General features: G+C 36.0%; 1 protein-coding gene across 1 annotated transcript; it reads right to left on the reverse strand.

Moving 5' to 3' along the window:
• Window positions 1-17,004: 17,004 nt before the first annotated feature.
• On the reverse strand, window positions 17,005-20,013 carry LOC113295543. The gene is made up of 5 exons (XM_026543872.1): window positions 19,344-20,013; window positions 19,030-19,250; window positions 17,996-18,788; window positions 17,631-17,773; window positions 17,005-17,487 (listed from the first exon to the last, which is right to left on the reverse strand). Exons 1-5 carry the CDS (start codon window positions 20,011-20,013, stop codon window positions 17,005-17,007), a joined length of 2,310 nt encoding a protein of 769 aa, XP_026399657.1.
• Between the last annotated feature and the right edge of the window lie 5,606 nt (window positions 20,014-25,619).

The raw sequence follows: 25,619 nt of genomic DNA on the forward strand, positions 1-25,619 counted from the left end.
GAAAGAGAAGAAATTCTATCATTTGAGAAGCTATTTAAGGAATTGTTAAGACTCTCAAGAAGGGTATTATTATCCAAGGCATTAGGAAATGAACGATGAAGGGTAGCTTCATCAGAAAGACCATAAATGTCTGCGAAAGGATCGTTTAAATAAGATAAAACAACAGGATGAATGAATAAAGAGAAAATAGAAAAGTAACATACCGTAAAGATGATTATTAGCTTGCTGAAGACTAGAAATTTTGTTCTTATACGAGGAAGAATCAATTTCTAATTGTCTATTTTTCTCGCGAAGACCTTTAACTTCAGCTTCCAATTCTTCATTGTTTTTGCGAAATTGAAGATTCTTCTTTTCAAGATTTTCACGTCTTCTCTCTAGATCTAAGGAAACAGCAAAAGAAGCTTTTCCAGCCTGCGAAAAATATAAAAAATATTAATATAGAAAGAAATTTTGAATTATAACAATGAAGAAGTAAAAGGATAAAAATATACCAGACTATTGAGAGAATGCAAAAAATCAGGAGTCATTGATCTAGAAACTCCACGAAGAGAGCTATCACCATCCCGTAAAGGAACATCGCAAAGGGTAGCGAGAGATTTGCAGGTATCTGCGAATTGGGTATCTCCCATTCCGTGTAGAGAATCAGAAAAGAGGCCAGATAACTTAGCCATAGAAGATTCAGGTGGAGAATATTCACTTGCAGCAATATCATCGTTGTCCTCATCACCCTTATCACTTTCAAAATTTTCGTGAGAAGGAATATTTGAAGGGGAAGAAGAACGAACTTTACTTTTCTTTGGAGGAGGACCAGTTAATTTTTCCCTGCGAAGAGCACCTTTACCTTTATCACCAATCTTCGCAACATCAGCAGATTCTTCTACTTCAGCAATAATCTTCACACACAGATAGAAATAAGAAATGGAAGCATGGAAGTAACAGTACTATTTAAAATCATAATAGAAAATTTCTTACCTCATCTGTGTATGAGCGAAGAGCTAACAGAGTACTAGATTTCCCAGTCTTGTTATAACTATCTTTCAGTTTTTGGATCTGCGGAATGTCGCAAGAGTTAGCGAACAGAATAGAAAAAATCAATAAAGAAATATAAAATGAGTTAAAGGGGAAAAACATACCTCTTTCTCCTTCTCAGGCCAAGATAAAACCCAAGGTTGATAAGCAGCGAGATTCGCAGGAAAAATATTTGACCCAGCAATGTAGGGTCCTTTTAGCAGTAAAGGAAAAACACACCATTTATCATCTTTGGATTGGCGAGGAGTTGTGTTTTTACCAGAATTCCAATCAATATATTGCATAAGAATTTTGGCTTCATCAATGTTATCTTTCCTTTTTAAGCGAATACCCCAGCGAGTATTCTCTTTCTTCATGGAGATAAGTTCATAATTCTCAAAGAAATTCGCCACTGTATACTTCTCAGCAACTATCTCTAGGTTTGCGAATTTAGGATCCCTAAGTTCTTTGGAATACATAGATCCTCTACCAGCTCCACGATTGGCGAACTCTAGCATCAGACGGATGAAATCCCCACTCAGTTGGAAGATGGCTCGCGAAAATCCCGAATGAGCGAGAATTTCATAAAATAAAGGAAGATCTGGGTTATAAAGAGGAATAGGGAGACCTGCGAGAATCTGACCTAGCGAAATTATTATTGATTGATCATCACAATATTGATCAGAGAAAAACTTGACAGAAAGAATTGATTTGGCATTCTCACCAGGAATGGTGGAGAGTGTCAAACCTTTATCAGCAAGATATTTTTGGACATCTTGTAAATTCTTCTCATATCTATGACCACTTGGAGCCATGTTTGAATATAGAGTATGGGAATGTATATAAAGTAAAATGATTGAAGGAAGAAAAAGTTACAGCAGCAGAATTTGCAGAAGGATAATAGAGTTGCAGAGATGAGAGAATAAAAATAGAAGAGAAAGTAAAAAGAAAAGTGGAAAAATGGGGTAAGAAGAGTATATAAAGGAGATTTTTTACTCGAAGAAATAAACACCATTAAGACGAAAAGACGTGAGCGGTTGAAAAGCAGCGGTTACAGAAGACGTGTCAAGAAATAAATGGAAGAGAGAGTACGTGTGATAAATGTAGAATATGAAGGGATGAACAGCTGCGACATTTCTCACATCATTCTCTACTTTGTAGAGAAGATATGAGAAGAGGAAAGATGTAGGATCAGAATCTCGCAATGACAAAGTTTCAGCGAAATTATCAGTGACACAATACAACAGCGTCGCAGAACAATTTCAGAAATGATAAAATAAATGACATCAGCTAAGATCACGAGAAAGATATGATAACCCTGCGAAAATTAGAGAGTTTGCGAAATTAACATCTGTAAGTTGCGAGAATGTCGCAAACCATACCGAAAATAAGGGACAGGTTAGCTGTCATCCACTATGTATTTCCTTATAAATAGTCGTTCGAATTGTAAAGAGGGAGAGGTTTTTCTGAGTAAGTATCAAGTAAAGAAGAGAGAGAAAAAGTTTAGAGCAGAGATCATTTTTGAGTTCTTTATCTTTTCTTTTAAGAACATCCAAAGATCAATCAATAAAATTAAGAATATAAACCTAAAATGAGATGATCAATGATGAAATTACATGAAGAGTGTAGTGTAGGATTTCCTGCAACTACATGAACTTTAAAGCTTTGAAACTTAATGAGGTCCAAAAAATCTTGGAAGATGCAAGCTTGTTCCTATGACTAAGGGGTTTTTCATAATCAAGTTGATTTCTGCTGAAGATAAAGAGCGTGTATGGCATGGAGATTCATGGAAGGTTCAGAACCAAACCCTTAGGGTTATGAACTTTTACCCTAATTTTGATCCTGAAAAGCAAACCACGTCTCATGCTACAGTTTGGGTGAGTTTCCCTTGGTTATACATTGAATTATGGACAAAAAAAATTCTTCTATCTATTGCAGAAATTCTTGGTAAACCAATTGCTATAGACCAGAAAACGTTGGATCATGATGTTGGTAATTATGCTGCTGTTCTTATTGACATTGATTTTGCAAAAGATATTCCTAAAAGAATATATCTTAAAGCCAATGGTAAGGAGTTCTAGAAATATGTGGAAGTTCAAGATATGGAGAATGTTAAGTTTTGTTCTCATTGCAAATTTATGGGTCATAAATTTGAGAACTGTCAGGCAGCTCGTAAGATATTAGGTAATTCAGTTATGGATGGGAAACGATTTTTGAATAATACAACAGATAGCAATCCAAAAAACAAAAAAAGGTGGCAAGTTAAAAAACCTCAAACTAACGCTATTATTTCCCATGAAAATCATGCAGATAACGTCAGTAAAGATGATATTGCAGCAAATACAAAAACTGCAGTATATAATGTTCAAAGAAATATGGTGAGTAATGGTAATGATAATTAGGTTATTGATCAGTCTGGGAAGGAGATCATTGATCTAGTTCATGAGAATGCTGAAGCTAAGAAGTTGGAGGAGCAACTAGATAAAGCCTTTATTGATTATCGTGAGGCACAGCTCAATTTGATCCGGTGTAAGAATGCTATTGCATTAAAAGCAGACGTAGTTGTACGTAAAGTTGCAAGTTCTAGGACGTCAAATGACTCCAGTTTGGATTCATTGTCTGGGACTAAGAATGATACAGCTCCCGTGCCAAACCAAAACTCTGAACATAATTCCGTGTCAGTGAACAAGTCTGAAAATATGTCTGTGTCTAATCAAGCTCAGGCCAAGCTAGTGGATAGACAGTCCGTGTATAACAAGGATTTGGAGTTTGCTGATCGTACAGATTTGTCCGTATCCAAGCAAACAACAACAACTCATATTCAGGCCGTTACTGATTTGGATACTTCTTCAAAGCCTGAATCTATGACCAAGAGTAAGTCCAAGCAAACTGATCTTCGGGCCGTGACTATACCAAGGTCTATCTCAGTTTTGAATTCTACTTCTGCTTCTAATTCTAAACCAGGGTCATCTAAAGAGGATTGGAAAACAGTAAAGAGTAAGAGCTCTCCAAACAAAGGTACTCCTTTTAAATTTAAATCTTTTGAAACTACATTTGTGGATGAGATTTTTCAAACAGAATTAGCGGTAAATAACAAGTATGGTTCCCTAGAATTTGAGTTAGGCCTTGCTAATGATTCTAGTGAGGTTTTGGTGGAGGAGGAACAAGATGATTCTAGTGACTCAGACAATAGTACGGGTTCGAAAGATTGGGGTGAAGTTGATGCAAATATTCTAGCCAGGAAGCAAGATAGAAAGTGGCCAAGCAAGCTGCCAAGATCATGGCTATGAATTCAAAGTATAATGAGGAGAGTCCAAGCCGTGATCATAACAAGGATATTCAAGCAGGGTTGGAGGAAAATGTTTTTGATATGGGTAATATTTTTTCTATGGAGGAATTAGAGGAAGCAAGTAATATTCATATTGATGAAGTGCATGCTAAATTCATTAGAGATCCGGCCTTTAGACAAGATTATTTCAAGGAAAAAAAGGAGCAAATGGATAGAATGTCAACTCTAAAAACCATTTTGTAATTCTTGTAATTACGTTTTTTTGCTTTAATAAACCATTTTGACCTAGCAAAAAAAATATCTAAAAATCCTTAAAAACTCTAAAAAAACCCGGAAAACTCTAAAAATCCCTAAAAATATCTAAAGAGCTCTGAAAAACTATAAAAGCTCTAAGTTAATTACATTTCATACCACTAGTATCTACTAGACATGGGATTCGTTAAAGCCAACCGAAAGTAACTTAATTCTTTATAAAGAATGATACTAAAAAATACCCTACAATAATGAAGATTATCTTTGAATGTTTCCTAAAAACCCTAAAAACACGAAAGAGCCCTGAAAGACCTCTGGGAAACTCTAAAAAGCTCAGGAAGACTCCAAAAAGCTTTGAAAAGCTTAAATTTAATTATACTCCGTAGCACTGGGATCTACAAGCTACGAGATTCGTTAAGAATGATAATGATAAATCCCTACAATAGTGAAGATCAACTTTGAATGTTCTCTAAAAAGCCTTGAAAACTCTAAAAAAACCCGGAAAACTCTAAAAATACCTAAAATATCTAAAGAGCTCTGAAAACTATAAAAATCTCTAAGTTAGTTACATTTCGTAGCACTAGTATCTACTAGCCAGGGGATTCGTTGAAGCCAATTGAAAGTAACTTAATTCTTTATAAAGACTGATACTAACAAAATACCCTACAATAATGAAGATTATCTTTAATTGTTTCCTAAAATCCCCAAAAACACTAAAGAGCCCTAAAAGAGCTATGAGAAACTCTAAAAAGCTCAGGAAGACTCCAAAAAGTTTTGAAAAGCTTAAAATTTAATTATACTCCGTTGCACTGGGATCTACAAGCTAGGAGATTCGCTAAAGAATGATAATAAAAAATCCCTACAATAGTGAAGGTTTTTTTTTGTTAAGTCCAAAAATTATATAGATGAAAAATATTTACAAGATAGTTTTTGAGAAAAGAGGTCACAGCAACCCCAAAAACTCAAAGAAACTATATAAATCTAAAATAAGATACATTTGGTAACTCAATTGTTCTCAAAAAACTAGGTCTTCCAACATAAGCAATTCGCACTCTCTTTGCCAAAAGACAGCCATGTTTCGCCAATTTATCCGCAGAAAAGTTTGCTTCACGATATGTGTGAACAAACCTAATTATTTCAAACATACTCCAAACTGCCAACCACCTTTTCTGCGCAAACCATGGCAAAGAAAAATCTTCCAAAGCTCGAACAACACTAGACGAATCTGTACGTACAAGAATTTTAGTATAACCCCATTGAACGGCCCATTCCATCCCTAATAGAATACCATATAACTCTGCTACATAGGTTGAAGAAAAACCTAGGCCAATATTTATAGCACCAACAACACCGCAGTTTGCATCCCGTGCAATAACACCTGCTCCAGCTGAACCAGGATTACCTTGCGACGCACCATCACAACAAAGGAGCAGTTCATTTGAATCTAGAGGAGACTAAATATAATCTATAGGGTCAGCGTGTTTCACTTTCCGATGACGCACTCAAAAAAAATCCAGCACACGGACGTCTTCCACTGTATTATGCATATCTCCCTTTAAGCGACATGAGTATTCACTTATTTGCTTAAAAACACGCTGCATAAACAAGTTCCAGCACATAATTTCTTCTCAAAAGTGATTTTGTTACGATTATGCCACAGTTCATCCCTGATCACCAAATTCGCAACCAACCAAAGGTCTTTCACCATAATACTCCTTCCTGACGCAGCCTTATAAGAACTGACAGGATTTACATCAGGTTTCAAAGCAAAAATGCTTGCAACCCAATTCCAAATTTTGACAACAAAATCGCACGACCACAATATATGCTCCAGAGATTCCTACGTTTTTTTACGCACACAACATCTGTTAGGAAGCTGAATTTTAAATCTGCTGCGTACCTTGTCCAAAGTAGCACAAGACCTACGCATAAATTTCCAATTTTGAGCTGCTAATGAAGGATGAACAGCTCCCCTCCAAATCATCTTCGCACCATCGATAGTTGGGTATTTTGTACGAACAAGATCCCTTGCTGAAGATACCTGTAGATGGGGAAAAACGATTTGTTGGTTTTTAAGGAATATAGGAGACAACCGTACGGAGGAGACTCCTCGAACCGAGCGAAATGTTAAACCTCATACAGATGCACCGCTTCAAAGGGGGTGATTTTGATTCGAGAGATCAATTTGTAGTACTCCGACCTAAATCAAGACAATGACCGTGCCAGAGTAAATTCGGTCACAAGAGAGGATGGGTTGATCTGTAGGAGGGAATCTGAGAAATGTGTGGAATCAATGATAATCAAAGATTGTTGGTGTATGAATTCTGAATACGAAAAGCTCTGAGTGATTGAAATTACTCAATTGAGAGTAGTTGCTCAATTGATGAGTTGATGATCTCGTGTTGTCAGTTTGACGTGAGATTGATGATACTTATGATGATGATTCAATCATGATTCAGAGACTTATTTATATTGCTGGAAGTTTAGACACCATGATTCCATGAAGTGTGACAGTTGATGGAATCAAGGAGTGGGGAAGTGGAGATCGTGTTTCAAACCAGTTGCTCAACGTGTGGAGACTTGGTCGATTTTCCACCCACTACCTCGTGAATTCCTTCAACTGATTGCACGACTTGCTCACATTCCATCGTGTGTTTGAACACACGTGCCGTAGACCGCCAGACCAAAACCCTAAGTGATATCCCCCCAAAGTGACACGATTGACGTTTCGTGGTATGTTAGTCAATTGATGACTTCGTGGTTTGATGGGACGATGAGTCCATGTAGTTGCTGAGTTGAACATGATGTTCTGAAACTCATGAATTGAACATGTCATGAGACAGAGGTATAGTTCTTACGATGAAGTGAGCAAGTATTGCTCATTCGATGGATCGTGGAATATTGATTGGTGAACCAATATTCCTTGGATTGAGAAAATATTTATCATCTGAGCAAGTGTTGCTCATGTGATGAATTGTTGGAATATTCGATCGTATGAGCATGTGTTGCTCATCTGATGGATTATTGGCAGCGTACCAAAAATATTAATTAGAATACTGGTTGTTGAACCGAGTATAATTAATAAAATTAATGACCATGAGGTCGTCGTAAAATTATTAAGGTTGGAATCTGGAATGATGATCCTTGGATTCAGAAACCCTAATTTGATCAATTGATGATCGATTCATGGTTCGTCAGAAGTTTAACCATGGGACGAAGGAGGGAGCGACTACATGGGACCGTGGATCAACCATGTAGTGTCCATATGCTCACGTGAGCGAATACAAAGAACTCCTGAAGAGATGACGATTTGTTGGTGGAAGAATGATTAAATGCTGGCTTAATCATTTATTCAAAAATGCTCGTTTGAGCCTTAGGCGAGAAAACCTAATTAATTATGACGAGGCGAGGGACTGACCATGGAGTCATGAAACCGGCCCTGAGTTGTCACGTGACCGCCTGACGATCACTTCATGAAAATCCAAAGTGTTTGGAAGAGTTTTGGACCTAAACGAGCAACTGTGCAAATTAAGTCAAAACTGTGAAAATTGATGGGACCGGCTTCCGTGAGCCAAAGAGCCAATCTTGGTCGGTCAATATAGCATGCTCGTGTCCCCAAGGCGTCCGCGTCTCAGTCCTGAGAATTTTGATATTTTCTAGCGTGGAATTGAGCATCCATTCGAGAAAATATGCCAAAATTAGGGTTTCGACGAAACTGAGGAAAACACCATGAGCTGATGAAAAATAATTATAAAATAAGGAATGAGGAGGTGTGGGACCTCCGTGGTCAAGGCATGGTCGGCTGGTCGTGACCACGGTCTCTTGGTGCCTTTTCCTTAATTTTGTAATATTTTGATGATTTTATGAAAAATTCATGAATTTTGAGAAATTTGATGAATTTAGGGAGTTTCCATGAATTGAAGGAGTTTTCATGAGTTCAAGGAAGCAAAAAATATTAAAATAATAAAAACAAGGGTGTGTGGGACCGTGGGAGGCATGGCCAGCCGGCTTGGGCCCGGTCCCACGAGTTTCCCTAATTTTTGTGTATTTTTTTATGTATTTTTGATGAATTGAGGGAATTTTTCCTAATTTGAGAGAAATACCATGAAATCAAGGAATTTGATGAATTCAAGGAAAACTAATAATAAAATAATAAAACAAAGGGGCGTGTGGGACCGGCTAGGGCATGGCCGTCCGGCCAAGGCCCGGTCCCACAAGTTTTCATAATTTATTTTATTTTATTATTATTTGATGATTTGTGCAAAAATACCATGAAATCAAGGAGTTTTTTCATGAAATTAGAGAAATAATAATAATAATAATAATAATAATAATAATAATAATAAAATAATAAGGAACCGTGGGGTGTGGGGCGGGTTGGGACCAAGGCATGGCCCGTTGGCCAATGGTCATGCCCCACACTCCTTTTCTTAATTTTATATTATTTTTTATGGATTTATGGAAGTACCATGAAACCGAGGAGTTTCCTCGAGACGAAGGAGATTTGATAAAATGAGAGAATTTTCATCAAATCATGGAAAATAATAAAAATACATTAAAAATATAAAACTAGCGTGGGATTGACCACGACACGGTCGGTTAGTCGTGTGTCCGTGCTCCCAGCACTCTGGTCAATATTTTTAATTATTTATTATTTTCTTCTCTATTTTGCATAGGTTCATCGTTTCGTTGTATTTTTGAAATACTCGTCCGTGCGGTGACTGTTAGTTTATCGTCGTTGAATACACCTTCACCATTTGAATCGGGGCTTACTTAGAGGTAGCTCAGACGCCTGTTTGTTGATTATTTATTACTAATTGTGGAATCCAGTGGAGAATAATTCACAAAACTGAGTAATAAGATGTTTATTACTAATTCATAGGATCAGCTGAGGATTCGACTACGAATTCAGAATAATAAAGTGAGCATTACCATTCCATGGGATCGTAGATTAGACCATACAATCGGAGTAATTAAGATTTATCTATTACCATTTATGAGTCCAGTTGTGGATTCGATCATGAAATCGGAGTAATGAGATAATATAGTTATTGATATTCTATGAGATCAAGCCGTAGATTCGATCATAGAATCAGAACAATTTTTATTGCCATTCCATGGGACCAGTCGTGGATTCGACCATGGAATAGGAGCAATTGTAATTAGGAATAATTAACTTTGTGGCTCTATACTAGCAGAGCAAGCTGTCTAGGAGCATTAATTATCCTGATACGAGCTTGTCGGTAAGTCATATCCTTTATATAGTCAGGGTAAACTCGTTGTTTGTTCCTGAAGACGTTATCGCTCTATACTAGCAGAGAAAGCTGTCTAGGTGCCGTCCATCTCGTGATACTATATAGAAATAATCACTGAAAGTATTCAGTATTCATGAGATATGTCGTTGTCCAGTCGTGAGACTATATATCCACATGTACTCTGAGAGAAGGTACTCTCCGTTGAGAATTCGATGAGAGACCCGTGTCTCGATACTCATGTCTGATTGCTGAATCAGAGCTTCGTACAATTATGAGTTTACGAATTTACCCTTTGTAGAAAATCCACCATCTACAATACCGAAAACCTTCCCTTCAAGTCTGGCATCCACACCCTCCTGCCAGGTCCGCCACTCAAGCTTGACAGGTTATCAAACACCACACCAGCCTGCGTCAACTGCTGCATATGAATGTCCGGAAAAAACCAGGCACCATCTTGAATTAAGTCACTCACCCTAGCAGTCCTGTATAGGTATTCAGCGCCAATAACATCTGCAATACAAACATTGCCATACCAAATGTCGAAATATAGGGAAGTAGCTCTACCATCTCCTATCAAAGATTTAGAATTAGCATCAACTTCCTCATGCACCCATTTGATCCCTGAAAAAATAGAGGAGTTAACATAATAATCCTTGATAACCCCTTCTCTCGTGGTGAATTTGGCTTCAAGAAAACGAGCCAATTTCTTATTAGAATTTTTAATGTTCCACCACAGCTTCATGAGTAAAGCTTTGTTTATAACTTCCATCTTCACAAGACCAAGGCCCCCTCACTATATGGACTGCACACCTTGTCAAAACCAACCACAAAGGCTCTTGACAGATTCGATTCACCGGACCAAATAAAGTTCCTAATAACCCTTTCACATTGTTGAATAAACTTCCTCGGCCACTTTAAACCGCCATATTATGAATGGAAAAAATAGCAATTACAGATTTAATAAGCACCACTCTATCTTGAAAGGATAAAATTTTACCTTTGTAAATAGAGAGTTGATCCTTGATTTTGTCAATAATAGGACTGATATGCCCATAATGAACAGCACCAGGCATGACTTGAACTCCCAAAAATATATCTGGAAAAGTGGTTAAACTCATACCAAGAAAATCAGTGATATTCCTGCGCCTACTAAGCGACCCACCTCCATAGTAAATCTTTCTTTTTTTCCTACACACATTCTGGCCGGAAGAACGTTGATAAGAACCCAACAAATCCACCAGATTTTTCACACTCTTCATGTTACCCTTACAAAAGATCATAATATCGTCAGCAAAGAATAAATGGGTTGGGGAAATCCCTTTACGCGAAACCATATAAGACATTTGTCCAGTCTGAAAAAGTTTAGTGATATTCCGACTTAAGACATCTTCTATCAAAACAAAAATCAGAGGAGAAAGAGGATCCCTTGTCGCAAACCTCTATTGATCTTAAAATAACCTTCCGGATTACCATTGAATAAAATAGAAATACGGGCAGATTGAAGAATGTGAAGAATCCAAGAACACGGGACGTAGCTTGTTTCTCAGGATTGAAACTTGGATACCAATCGATCAACCGAAGCAGATGTTGATCAATAAACCATTTCTTTTTACGTATCTTCTCCTTATCTTCCTTTGAGTTACACATAATAATGAAAAAGCCTTTCTTCATAGGAATAAACTTGGCAGAATATCCCCATTGTTTCTCTAGGTTTTGCTTAAGTTCATTGAACTTTAGACCAGTGTAATCAATTCTAGCAATAAAACTATGTTGAAAATGAACACAACCCTCTTGGAAAAATTCTGTTGGAATATCCAGGGAAGGTTCACCCTCAATTAGCTTAGGGTTTGGTAAAGAAGAGATATCAATTTTTGTAGACTGTAAAGTTTTCTTTTGTTTGAAAGCATCCGCATAATAACGAGTACTCTAACTTGAATCACCAAGAAGTAAAACACGATCAGAATCCATTGTGAATCAACAATAGTGAAGATCAATTTTGAAAGTCCTCAAAAAAGCCCTAAATTTTTTAAAGAGCTCTGAAAAACCCTAAAAAGCTCTAAGTTAATTAAATTTCGTAGCACTAGTATCTACTAGCCAGGGGATTCTTTAAACCCAATTGAAAGTAACTTAATTCTTTATAAAGAATGATACTAACAAAATTCCCTACAATAATGAAGATTATCTTTGAATGTTTCCTAAAAACACTAAAGAGCCCTGAAAGAGCTCTGAGAAACTCTAAAAAGATCAGGAAGACTACAAAAAGCTTTGAAAAGATTAAACTTAATTATACTCCGTTGCACTGGGATCTACAAGCTAGGAGATTTGTTAAAGAATGATAATAACAAATCCCTACAATAGTGAAGATCAACTTTGAATGTTCTATAAAAAGCCTTGAAAACTCTAAAAAAAACTGAAAACTCTAAAAAGCCCTAAAATATCTAAAGAGCTCTGAAAAATCTAAAGAGCTCTGAAAAACTCTAAGTTAATTACATTTCCTAGCACTACGATCTACTAGCCAGGGGATTCGTTAAAGCTAACTGAAAGTAACTTAATTCTTTATAAAAAAGGATACTAACAAAATTCCCTACAATAAGGAAGATTATCTGTGAATGTTTCCTAAAAACCCTAAAAACACTAAAGAGCTCTGTGAAACTCTTAAAAGCTAAGGAAGACTCCAAAAGGCTTTGAAAAGAAAAAAATTTAATTATACTCCTTAGCACTGGGATCTACAAGCTAGGAGATTCGTTAAAGAATGATAATAACAAAGCCCTACAATAGTGAAGATCAATTTTGAATGTTCTCAAAAAAGCCTTGAAAACTCTAAAAAAACCTGAAAACTCTAAAAATCCCTAAAATATCTAAAGAGCTCCGAAAAACTCTAAAAATCTCCAATTTATTTACATTTCTTTGCACTAGTATCTACTAGCCAGGGGATTCGTTAAAGCCAACTGAAAGTAACTTAATTCTTTACAAAGAATGATACTAAAAAAATACCCTACAATAATGAAGATTATCTTTAATTGTTTCCTAAAATCCCCGAAAACACTAAAGAGCCCTAAAAGAGCTCTGAGAAACTCTAAAAATCTCAGGAATACTCCAAAAAGCTTTGAAAAGCTTAAATTTAATTATACTCCGTAGCACAGGGATCTACAAGCTATGAGATTCGTTAAGAATGATATTAATAAATCCCTACAATAGTGAAGATCAACTTTGCATGTTCCATAAAAAACCTTGAAAACTTTAAAAAAAACCCGTAAAACTCTAAAAATCCCTAAAATATCTAAAGAGCTCTGAAAAACTATAAAAAGCTCTAAGTTAATTACATTTCGTAGTACTAGTATCTACTAGACAGGGGATTCGTTAAAGCCAACTGAAAGTAACTTAATTCTTTATAAACAATGATACTAACAAAATACCCTACAATAATGAACATTATCTTTGAATGTTTCCTAAAAACCCTAAAGTCACGAAAGAGCCCTGAAAGACCTCTGAGAAACTCTAAAAAGCTCAGGAAGACTCCAAAAAGCTTTGAAAAGCTTAAATTTAATTATACTCCGTAGCACTGGGATCTACAAGCTACGAGATTCGTTAAGAGTGATATTAATAAATCCCTACAATAGTGAAGATCAACTTTGAATGTTCTCCAAAAAGCTTTGAAAACTTTAAAAAAACCCGGAAAACTCTAAAAATCCCTAAAATATCTAAAGAGCTCTGAAAAACTATAAAAAGCTCTAAGTTAATTACATTTCGTAGAACTAGTATCTACTAGACAGGGGATTCATTAAAGCCAACTTAAAGTAACTTAATTCTTTATAAATAATGATACTAAAAGAATACCCTACAATAATGAAGATTATCTTTGATTGTTTCCTAAAAACCCTAAAAACACTAAAGAGCCCTGAAAGAGCTCTGAGAAACTCTGAAAAGCTCAGGAAGACTCTTAAAAGCTTTGAAAAGCTTAAATTTAATTATACTCCGTAGCACTGAGATCTACAAGCTAGGAGATTCGTTAAAGAATGATAATAAAAAATCTCTACAATAGTGAAGATCAACATTGAATGTTCTCTTAAAAGCATTGAAAACTCTAAAAAAACCTAAAAACTCTAAAAAGGCCTAAAATATCTAAAGAGCTCTGAAAAACTCTAAAAAGCTGTGAAAATGCTTTAAATTAATTATATTTCTTAGCGCTAGTATCTGCTAGCCAGGGGATTCGTTAAAGCCAACTGAAAGTAACTTAATTCTTTATAAAGAATGATACTAACAAAATTCCCTACAATAATGAAGATTATCTTTGAATGTTTCCTAAAAACCCTAAAAACTTTAAAAGATCCCTGAAAGAGCTCTGAGAAACTCTAAAAAGCTCAAGAAGACTCCAAAAAGCTTTGAAAAGCTTAAATTTAATTATACTCCATAACATTGGGATCTATAAGCTAGGAGATTTGTTAGAGAATGATAATAACAAATCCCTACAACAGTGAAGATCAATTTTGAATGTTCTCTAAAAAGCCTTGAAAACTCTAAAAAACCTTGAAAAATCTAAAAAGCCCTAAAATATATAAAGAGCTTTGAAAAACTCAAAAAAGCTCTAAGTTAATTACATTTCGTTGCACTAGTATCTACTAGCCAGGGGATTCGTTAAAGCCAACTGAAAGTAACTTAATTCTTTATAAAGAATGATACTAACAAATTTCCCTACAATAATGAAGATTATCTTTGAATGTTTCCTAAAAACCCTAAAAACACAAAAGTGCACTGAAAGAGCTCTGAGAAACTCTAAAAAGCTCAGGAAGACTCCAAAAAGCTTTGCAAAGCATAAAATTTAATTATACTTCGTAGCACTGGGATCTACAATCTACGAGATTCGTTAAAGAATGATAATAACAAAGTCCTACAGTAGTGAAGATAAACTTTTAGTGTTTTCAAAAAAGCCTTGAAAACTCTAAAAAGCCCTAAAATATCTAAAGAGCTCTGAAAAACTCTAAAAAGCTCTAAGTTAATTACATTTCTTAGCACTACGATCTACAATCCAGGGGATTTGTCAAAGCCAACTGAAAGTAACTTAATTCTTTATAAAGAATGATACTAACAAAATTCCCTACAATAAGGAAGATTATCTGTGAATGTTTCCTAAAAACCCTAAAAACACCAAAGATCCCTAAAAGACCTCTGAAAAACTCTAAAAAGCTCAGGAAGACTCCAAAAAGCTTTGAAAAGCTTAAATTTAATTATACTCCGTAGCACTGGGATCTACAAGCTACGAGATTCGTTAAGAATGATAATAATAAATCCCTACAATAGTGAAGATCAACTTTGAATGTTCTCTAAAAAGCCTTGAAAACTCTAAAAAAAACCCGGAAAACTCTAAAAATCCCTAAAATATCTAAAGAGCTCTGAAAAACTATAAAAATCTCTAAGTTAATTACATTGCGTAGCACTAGTATCTACTAGACAGGGGATTCATTAAAGCCAACTGAAAGTAACTTAATTCTTTATAAAGAATGATACTAACAAAATACCCTACAATAATGAAGATTATTTTTAAATGTTTCCTAAAAACCCTAAAAACACGAAAGAGCCCTGAAAGACCTCTGAGAAACTCTTAAAATCTCAGGCAGACTCCAAAAATCTTTGAAAAGCTTAAATTTAATTATACTCCGTAGCATTGGGATCTACAAGCTACGAGATTCGTTAAGAATGATAATTATAAATCTCTACAATAGTGAAGATCAACTTTGAATGTTCTCTAAAAAGCCTTAAAAACTCTAAAAAAAACCGGAAAACTCTAAAAATCCCTAAAATATCTAAAGAGCTCTGAAAACTATAAAAATCTCTAAGGTAATTACATTTTGTAGCACTAGTATCTACTAGACAGGGGATTCATTAAAGCCAACTGAAAGTAACTTAATTCTTTATAAAGAATGATACTAACAAAGTACCCTACAATAATGAAGATTATCTTTGAATGTTTCCTAAAAACCCTAAAAACACGAAAGAGCCCTGAAAGACCTCTGAGAAACTCTAAAAAGCTCAGGAAGACTCCAAAAAGCTTTGAAAAGCTTAAATTTAATTATAGATGAAAAATATTTACAAGATAGTTTTTGAGAAAAGAGGTCACAACAACCCCAAAAACTCAAAGAAACTATTTAAATCGAAAATAAGATACATTTGGTAACTCAATTGTTCTCAAAAAACTAGGTCTTCCAACATAAGCAATTCGCACTTCCTTTGCCAAAATACAACCATGTTTCGCCAATTTATCCGCAGAAAAGTTTGCTTCACGATAGGTGTGAACAAACCTAATTATTTCAAACATACTCCGACTGCCAACCACCTTTGCTGCGCAAACCATTGCAAAGAAAAATCTTCCAAAGCTCGAACAACACTAGACAAATTTGTACGTACAAGGATTTTTGTATATCCCCATTGAACGGCCTATTCCCGCCCTAATAGAACATAGTTTGAAGCAAAACCTAGCCCAATACTTATAGCACCAACAACACGCAGTTTGCATCTCGTGCAATAACACCTGCTCCAGCTGAACCAGGATTACCTTGCGACGCACTATCACAACAAAGGAGCAGTTCATTTGAATCTGAAGGAGACCAAAAACAAGCTATAGGGCCAGCGTGTATCCCTTTATGATGACACACTCGAAAAAAATCCAGCACACGAACGTATTCCACTGTATTATGCATATGTCCCTTTAAGCGACATGAGTATTCACTTATTTGCTTAAAAACACGCTGCATAAACAAGTTCCAGCACATAACTTTCTTCTCAAAAGTGATTTTGTTACGATTATGCCACAGTTCAGCCCTGATCACCAAATTCGCAACCAACCAAAGGTCTTTCACCATAATACTCCTTCCTGACGCAGCCTTATAAGAACTGATAGGATTTACATCAGGTTTCAAAGCAAAAATGCTTGCAACCCAATTCCAAATTTTGACAGCAAAATCGCACGACCACAATATATGCTCCAGAGATTCCTCCGTTTTTTTTACGCACATAACATCTGTTAGGTAGCTGAATTTTAAATCTGCTGTGTACCTTGTCCAAAGTAGCAGAATCCCCACGCATAAATTTCCAATTTTGAGCTGCTAAAGAAGGATGAACAGCTCCCCTCCAAATCAGCTTCGCACCATCCGTAGCTGGGTATTTTGTACGAACAAGATCCCTTGCTGAAGATATCGAAAACCTTCACTTCAAGTCTGGCATCCACACCCTCCTGTCAGGTCCGCCACTCAAGCTTGGAAGGTTATCAAACACCACACCAGCCTGCGTCAACTGCTGCATATGGATGTCCGGAAAAAACCAGGCACCATCTTGAATTAAGTCACTCACCCTAGCAGTCATGTCTAGGTCTTCAACGCCAATAACATCTGCAATACAAACATTGCCATACCAAATGTCGAAATATAGGGAAGTAGCTCTACCATCTCCTATCAAAGATTTAGAATTAGCATCAACTTCCTTATGCACCCATTTGATCCCTGGAAAAATAGAGGATTTAACATAATAATCCTTGATAACCTCTTCTCTCGTGGTGAATTTGGCTTCAAGAAAACGAGCCCATTTCTTATTAGAATTTTTAATGTTCCACCACAGCTTCATGAGTAAAGCTTTGTTCATAACTTCCATCTTCACAAGACTAAGGCCCCCTTCACTATATGGACTGCACACCTTGTCAAAACCAACCACAAAGGCTCTTGACAGATTCGAATCACCGGACCAAATAAAGTTCCTAATCACCTTTCACATTGTTGAATAAACTTCCTCGGCCACTTATAAACCGCCATATTATGAATGGAATAGCTAGCAATTACAGATTTAATAAGCACCACTCTATCTTGAAAGGATAAAATTTTACCTTTGTAAATAGAGAGTTGATCCTTGATTTTGTCAATAATAGGACTGCTATGCCCATAACGAACAGCACCAGGCATGACTTGAACTCCCAAAAATCTATCTGGAAAAGTGGTTAAACTCATACCAAGAAAATCAGTGATAGTCCTGCACCTACTAAGCTACCCGCCTTCATAGTAAATCTTGCTTTTTTGCCTACACACAGTCTGGCCGGAAGAACGTTGATAAGAACCCAACAAATCCACCAGATTTTTCACACTCTTCATGTTACCCTTACAAAAGATCATAATATCGTCAGCAAAGAATAAATGGGTTGGGGAAATACCTTTACGCGAAACCATATAAGACATTTTTCCAGTCTGAAACAGTTTAGTGATATTCCGACTTAAGACATCTTCTATCAAAATAAAAATCAGAGGAGAAAGAGGATTCCCTTGTCGCAAACGTCTATTAATCTTAAAATAGCCTTCCGGATTACCATTGAATAAAATAGAAATACGGGCAGATTGAAGAATGTGAAGAATCCAAGAACACCAGTTTTCTGAGGAACCATATCTCCGAAAAACCTCCAAAACAAAGGACCGACTAACAGTATCAAACGCCTGAGAAATATCGAGTTTAAGGCCAAAATTCCCATCCTTACATTTAATGTGAACTTCATTAACCATCTCTGACGCCAAACAAATGTTCTCATGAATATTTCTCCCTTTCATAAAAGCCACTTGCTCCTCAGAAACCAAATTATCCAAAACATTACCCAACCTTGTTGCAATGATTTTAGTAAAAATTTTGAAGAAAAAATTGCTAAGCCCAATTGGTCTAAACTTTCGAAGAGTGTTTGCACCTCTTTCCTTGGAAAGAAGAATAATCAAGCTAGAGTTAATTCCATTTGGAATAGCCCCAGATTGCCAGCAAGAAATAATGGCATTCACCAAATCATGATGAATTATCTCCCAACAATGCCTATAAAAACATCCTGAAAAACCGTCAGGGCCAGGAGCACTATCCGCATCCAAATCAAACACGGCTTGTTTGATTTCTTCAAAAGAAGGTACCAAATCCAAACACACACGCTCCTCAGCAGTTATAGACGGGTGATCATAATTAAACAGCTCATCCTAATTGGCAAATCATCACCATTAAACTTAGCTTCACAGTAGGAAACTACATGATCTCTAAGTTGGACAGCCTCCGTAATAATTGTACTGTCTTCTGCAACAACTTCAGAAATAGTATTATGACTCCTCCTAGTCTGAATGCTATTATGGAAAAAACAAGAATTGCTAGAACCTCCAACAACCATTTATTACAAGACTTCTATTTTAACATAATATTTTGTTGAATCCGAATATCCTGAACCCTGACTGTTGCATCCTTCACCAGATTGAATTTTGCTACATCCGAAGGATCCTCATCCGAATTTCTCAAATCTACCTCCATATGCAGTTGAGCTTGTTTCAATCTATTATTAACATTACCAAAAACAGATTGATTCCACAATTTAATAGCTTCCTTTAAGCGTTTTGGCTTAAAAGGATAAATAAAATCAGGTGAACCAATAACCGGAGCACTCCAACTTTCTTGAACCATACGTAAAAAATCAGGATGCGTAAACCACATTTTTTGAATTCTAAAAGGGGCGCGCTTTGGTATTTAAGTAACAAAAGAATAACCAATAAGTATTGAATGGTCAGAAACTTCTCTAGGAAGAGCTTTGCACCGCCAATTCATATACTTTGTTAACCAATCATCATTAATAACAACACGATCCAATTTACCTACAATTCTATGGATACCGGATTGGCCGTTAAACCAAGTAAGACGACTACCCAAAGAATCATCTTCAAACAGATTATTATCTTCCATCCAATCAGAGAATTCATTAATACAAGAAGTCCTTGGTTCATTACAACCTTTATTTTCGTCATTGCGAAGAACACAATTAAAGTCACCAATAATTAGCCACGGCCTAGTTTCAAACAAATTCAGCTGTTGCCAAAGTCCCCTGCGTGTCACCTGGATGTAACTAGCATGGACAAAATAAATAAAAAACCCATCAATCTTAATAGTAATATCTTGACGAGTAGAATTAATCACCTTCGGATCATTGAAAACATCTAGCCAAAGAATCCATAAATTCCCAACCCGAGCAGCCGTAGAATTATGAATAGGAGAAGTTTTAAAAACCGACAAATTTAACCTCAACAACACATTATCAGAATAAGCAATCTTTGGTTCATCAATACATAAAACCTCAGGCTTATATTCTTTAACTAACTCGCGTAGTTTAATACCCGCTTCCAACTTCGTAACACCGTTAATGTTCCAGAAGAGCACACGCATTAAAAACCTGATTTATGAGAGTTATTTAACTTGTTTGTAGAATCCAAACCTTTTCCTGCCTTAGCAGCACCATTCTTGGAAATACCTGGAGAACGGCCTTTCTTCACCTTAATTCCTAAGGCATTAACTTCAGAATCAGAACCAGAGTTGGATTCCAATTCAGTTGATGATGACGCATCTTGAGAGTCCTTGGGTTTTAGAATTCTCCTAGACTGACGCTTTTCCACATCCAAGTTACCCCACTTAGTACCCTTAACTCCAGAAGCAGCTTGTTCCGGTGTGTCATGTTCTTCCAAATTCTCCTCCTCACGAAAAACCTCAGCATTAATAGCCTCATCAGTTAATCCCAATTCATCACTGAGAACACCAAATTTGTTAGGTGAAAGAACCACCTCAGTCTCAGAAATAACATTGTATAGAGGAGTGTTTGAATTATTATCATGTACTCCATGCACATGATTGTGTGAAGTACCATGCTCTACTATCTGCAAAGGGGTAGAAGTCGTGTTATCAACGTTCCTATCTGTCGAGTTCTGTCTAGTTCTTGCCAATTCAACAGAATCGTCAGACTTGGATACTAAGGAGCTGGTTCCCTCTAACACAGTCCCTTTCTCCAACGCTAATTCATCAGTTGCAGCTTGCTTAGCTTTTTAAGCTCGGCAGCGGCTGCTCGATAAATAGCTTCAGAATGAGCAACAGACGCTTCAAGCTGGGTGATTTTATCCACATCACCAGTATTCCCCTCATGCAAACCCTGGTGTGTTGTATTGTTTTTCTTGCCATGACCATTCTTTCTCTTCTGTACGTTCTTCCAAGCAGATGGATCAACAGGTTGTTCAGAAGAATGATTAGTAGATTGGTTTGAAGCATTCTTTGGAGTCTGCTTCTTTTTACATTCCTTCTCATTATGCCCAATAATATTGCAATGCACACAAAACTTAGGACTCTTAGGTATGTCCAAGTATTTCCAAAATCTGTTACCTTCAGAGTTTAGTCGAATTCTAGAAGGAATGTGTTTCCCAAAATCAATATCGACCAACACAGCAACATAAAAACCAAAATCCAAAGCTAGGGTTTTCGGATCAACCACAATAAGAGTTCCCAGAACTTTACCCATAGATAATAATGTTTTCTCAGTCCAGTGCTCAACTGGTAGTCCCGGAAATTGCACCCAAACAACTGCATGGGACGTAGCTTGTTTCTCAGGATTGAAACTTGGATACCAATCGATCAACCGAACAAAATGTTGATCAATAAACCATTTCGTTTTACGTATCTTCTCCTTATCTTCCTTTGAGTTACACATAATAATGAAAAAGCCTTTCTTCATAGGAATAAACTTGGCAAAATATCCCCAATGTTTCTCTAGGTTTTACTTAAGTTGATTGAACTTTAGACCAGTGTGATCAATTCTAGCAATAAAACTATGTTGAAAAGGAACACAACCCTCTTGGAAAAATTCCGTTGGAATATCCAGGGAAGGTTCACCCTCAATGAGCTTAGGGTTTGGTAAATAAGAAATATCAATTATTAGACTGTAAAGTTTTCTTTTGTTTGAAAGCATCTGCATAAGAACGAGTACTCTCACTTGAATCACCAAGAAGTAAAACACGATCAGAATCCATTGTGAATCAACAATATTGAAGATCAATTTTGAAAGTCCTCAAAAAATCCTTGAAAACTCTAAAAAAATCCTGAAAACTTTAAAAAGCCCTAAAATATCTAAAGAGCTCTGAAAAACCCTAAAAAGATCTAAGTTAATTAAATTTCGTAGCACTAGTATCTATTAGCGAGGGGATTCTTTAAACCCAACTGAAAGTAACTTAATTCTTTATAAAGATTGATACTAACATAATTCCCTACAATAATGAAGATTATCTTTGAATGTTTCCTAAAAACCCTAAAAACACTAAAGAGCCCTGAAAGAGCTCTGAGGAACTCTAAAAAGCTCGGGAAGACTCCAAAAAGCTTTGCAAAGCTTAAATTTAATTATACTCCGTAGCACTGGGATCTACAAGCTAGGAGATTTGTTAAAGAATGATAATAACAAAGCCCTACAATAGTGAAGATCAATTTTGAATGTTCTCAAAAAAACCTTGAAAACTCTAAAAAATCCTGAAAACTCTAAAAATACCTAAAAAATCCTAAAATATCTAAAGAAATCTGAAAAACTCTAAAAAGCTTTAAGTTAATTACATTTCGTTGCACTAGTATCTACTAGCCAGGGGATTCGTTAAAGCCAACTGAAAGTAACTTAATTCTTTATAAAGAATGATACTAACAAAATACCCTACAATAATGAAGATTTTCTTTAATTGTTTCCTAAAATCCCCAAAAACACTTAAGAGCCCTAAAAGAGCTCCGAGAAACTCTAAAAAGCTCAGGAAGACTCCAAAAAGCTTCGAAAACCTTAAATTTAATTATACTCTGTAGCACTAGGATCTACAAGCTACGAGATTCGTTAAGAATGATATTAATAAATCCCTACAATAGTGAAGAACAACTTTGAATGTTCTCTAAAAATCCTTGAAAACTTTAAAAAAAAACCCGGAAAACTCTAAAAATCCCTAAAATCTCTAAAGAGCTCTGAAAAACTCTAAAAAGATCTAAGTTAATTACATTTCGTAGCACTATTATCTACTAGACAGGGGACTCGTTAAAGCCAACTGAAAGTAACTTAATTCTTTATAAAGAATGATACTAACAAAATACCCTACAATAATGAAGATTATCTTTGAATGTTTCCTAAAAACCCTAAAGACACGAAAGAGCCCTGAAAGACCTCTGAGAAACTCTAAAAAGCTCAGGAAGACTCCAAAAAGCTCTGAAAAGCATAAACTTAATTATACTCCGTAGCACTGGGATCTACAAGCTACGAGATTCGTTAAGAATGATAATAATAAATCCCTACAATAGTGAAGATCAATTTTGAATGTTCTCTAAAAAGCCTTGAAAACTAATAAAACCCGGAAAACTCTAAAAATCCCTAAAATATCTAAAGAGCTCTGAAAAACTATAAAAAGCTTTAAGTTAATTACATTTCGAAGCACTAGTATCTACTAGACAAGGGATTCATTAAATCCAACTGAAAGTAACTTAATTCTTTATAAAGAATGATACTAACAAAATACCCTACAATAATGAAGATTATCTTTGAATGTTTCCTAAAAACCCTAAAAATACGAAAGAGCCCTGAAAGACCCCTGAGAAACTCTAAAAAGCTCAAGAAGACTCCAAAAAGCTTTGAAAAGCTTAAATTTAATTATACTCCGTAGCATTGGGATCTACAAGCTACGAGATTCGTTAAGAATGATAATTATAAATCTCTACAATAGTGAAGATCAACTTTGAATGTTCTCTAAAAAGCCTTAAAAACTCTAAAAAACCCGGAAAACTCTAAAAATCCCTAAAATATCTAAAGAGCTCTGAAAAACTATAAAAAGCTCTAAGTTAATTACATTTCGTAGCACTAGTATCTACTAGACAGGGGATTCGTTAAAGCCAACTGAAAGTAACTTAATTCTTTATAAAGAATGATACTAACAAAATACCCTACAATAATGAAGATTATTTTTAAATGTTTCCTAAAAACCCTAAAAACACGAAAGAGCCCTGAAAGACCTCTGAGAAACTCTTAAAATCTCAGGCAGACTCCAAAAAGCTTTGAAAATCTTAAATTTAATTGACTTCCGTAGCACTGGGATCTACAAGCTACGAGATTCGTTAAGAATTATAATAATAAATCCCTACAATAGTGCAGATCAACTTTGAATGTTCTCTAAAAAGCCTTGAAAACTCTAAAAAAAACCAGAAAACTCTAAAAATCCCTAAAATATCTAAAGAGCTCTGAAAAACTATAAAAAGCTCTAAGTTAATTACATTTCGTAGCACTAGTATCTACTAGCCAGGGGATTCGTTAAAGCCAACTGAAAGTAACTTAATTCTTTATAAAGAATGATACTAACAAAATACCCTACAATAAGGAAGATTATCTTTAATTGTTTCCTAAAATCCCCAAAAACACTAAAGAGCCCTAAAAGAGCTCTGAGAAACTCTAAAAAGCTCAGGAAGACTCCAAAAAGCTTAAAATTTAATTATACTCCGTTGCACTGGGATCTACAAGTTAGGAGATTCGCTAAAGACTGATAATAACAAATCCCTACAATAGTGAAGATTTTTTTTTTGTTAAGTCCAAAAATTATATAGATGAAAAATATTTACGAGATAGTTTTTGAGAACAGAGGTCACAACAACCCCAAAAACTGAAAGAAACTATTTAAATCAAAAATAAGATACATTTGGTAACTCAATTGTTCTCAAAAAACTAGGTCTTCCAACATAAGCAATTCGCACTCCCTTTTCCAAAATACAGCCATGTTTCGCCAATTTATCCGCAGAAAAGTTTGCTTCACGATAGGTGTGAACAAACCTAATTATTTCAAACATACTCCGAACTGCCAATCACCTTTGCTGCGCAAACCATGGAAAAGAAAAATCTTCCAAAGCTCGAACAACACTAAACGAATTTGTACGTACAAGGATTTTAGTATAGCCCCATTGAACGGCCCATTCCAGCCCTAATAGAACATAGTTTGAAGCAAAACCTAGCCCAATACTTATAGCACCAACAGCACCGCAGTTTGCATCCCTTGCAATAACACCTGCTCCAGCTGAACCAGGATTACCTTGCGACGCACCATCACAACAAAGGAGCAGTTCATTTGAATCTGGAGGAGACCAAAAACAATCTATAGGGTCAGCGTGTATCACTTTCCGATGACGCACTCGAAAAAAATCCAGCACACGGACATCTTCCACTGTATTATGCATATCTCCCTTTAAGCGACATGAGTATTCACTTATTTGCTTAAAACACGCTGCATAAACAAGTTCCAGCACATAACTTTCTTCTCAAAAGTGATTTTGGTACGATTATGCCACAGTTCATCCCTGATCACCGAATTCGCAACCAACCAAAGGTCTTCCACCATAATACTCCTTCCTGACGCAGCCTTATAAGAACTGACAGGATTTAGATCAGGTTTCAAAGCGAAATTGCTTGCAACCCAATTCCCAATTTTGACAGTAAAATCGCACGACCACAATATATGCTCCAGAGATTCCTCCGTGTTTTTTACGCACACAACATCTGTTAGGAAGCTGAATTTTAAATCTGCTGCGTACCTTGTCCAAAGTAGCACAAGCCCCACGCATAAATTTCCAATTTTGAGATGCTAAAGAAGGATGAAAAACTCCCCTCCAAATAAGCTTCACACCATCCATAGATGGGTATTTTGTACGAACAAGATCCCTTGCTGAAGATACCGAAAACCTTCCCTTCAAGTCTGGCATCCACACCCTCCTGTCAGGTCCGCCAATCAAGCTTGGAAGGTTATCAAACACTACACCAGCCTGCGTTAACTGATGCATATGAATGTCCGGAAAAAACCAGGCACCATCTTGAATTAAGTCACTCACCCTAGCAGTCATGTCTAGGTCTTCAGCGCCAATAACATCTGCAATACAAACATTGCCATACCAAATGTCGAAATATAGGGAAGTAAATCTACCATCTCCTATCAAATATTTAGAATTAGCATCAACTT

This window comes from Papaver somniferum, chromosome 7 (genome assembly GCF_003573695.1).
Source record: "Papaver somniferum cultivar HN1 chromosome 7, ASM357369v1, whole genome shotgun sequence".
Lineage (NCBI taxonomy): Eukaryota > Viridiplantae > Streptophyta > Magnoliopsida > Ranunculales > Papaveraceae > Papaver > Papaver somniferum.

Coding starts and splice junctions, on each gene's coding strand:
- LOC113295543 (XM_026543872.1), bottom strand. CDS start 20,013: ATGCGTGTGCTCTTCTGGAACATTAACGGTGTTACGAAGTTGGAAGCG. Junction 19,251..19,343: donor TGACCATTCAATACTTATTG/GTTATTCTTTTG, acceptor GTATGGTTCAAG/AAAGTTGGAGTGCTCCGGTT. Junction 17,774..17,995: donor TTATATGGTTTCGCGTAAAG/GTATTTCCCCAA, acceptor CCACTTTTCCAG/ATAGATTTTTGGGAGTTCAA.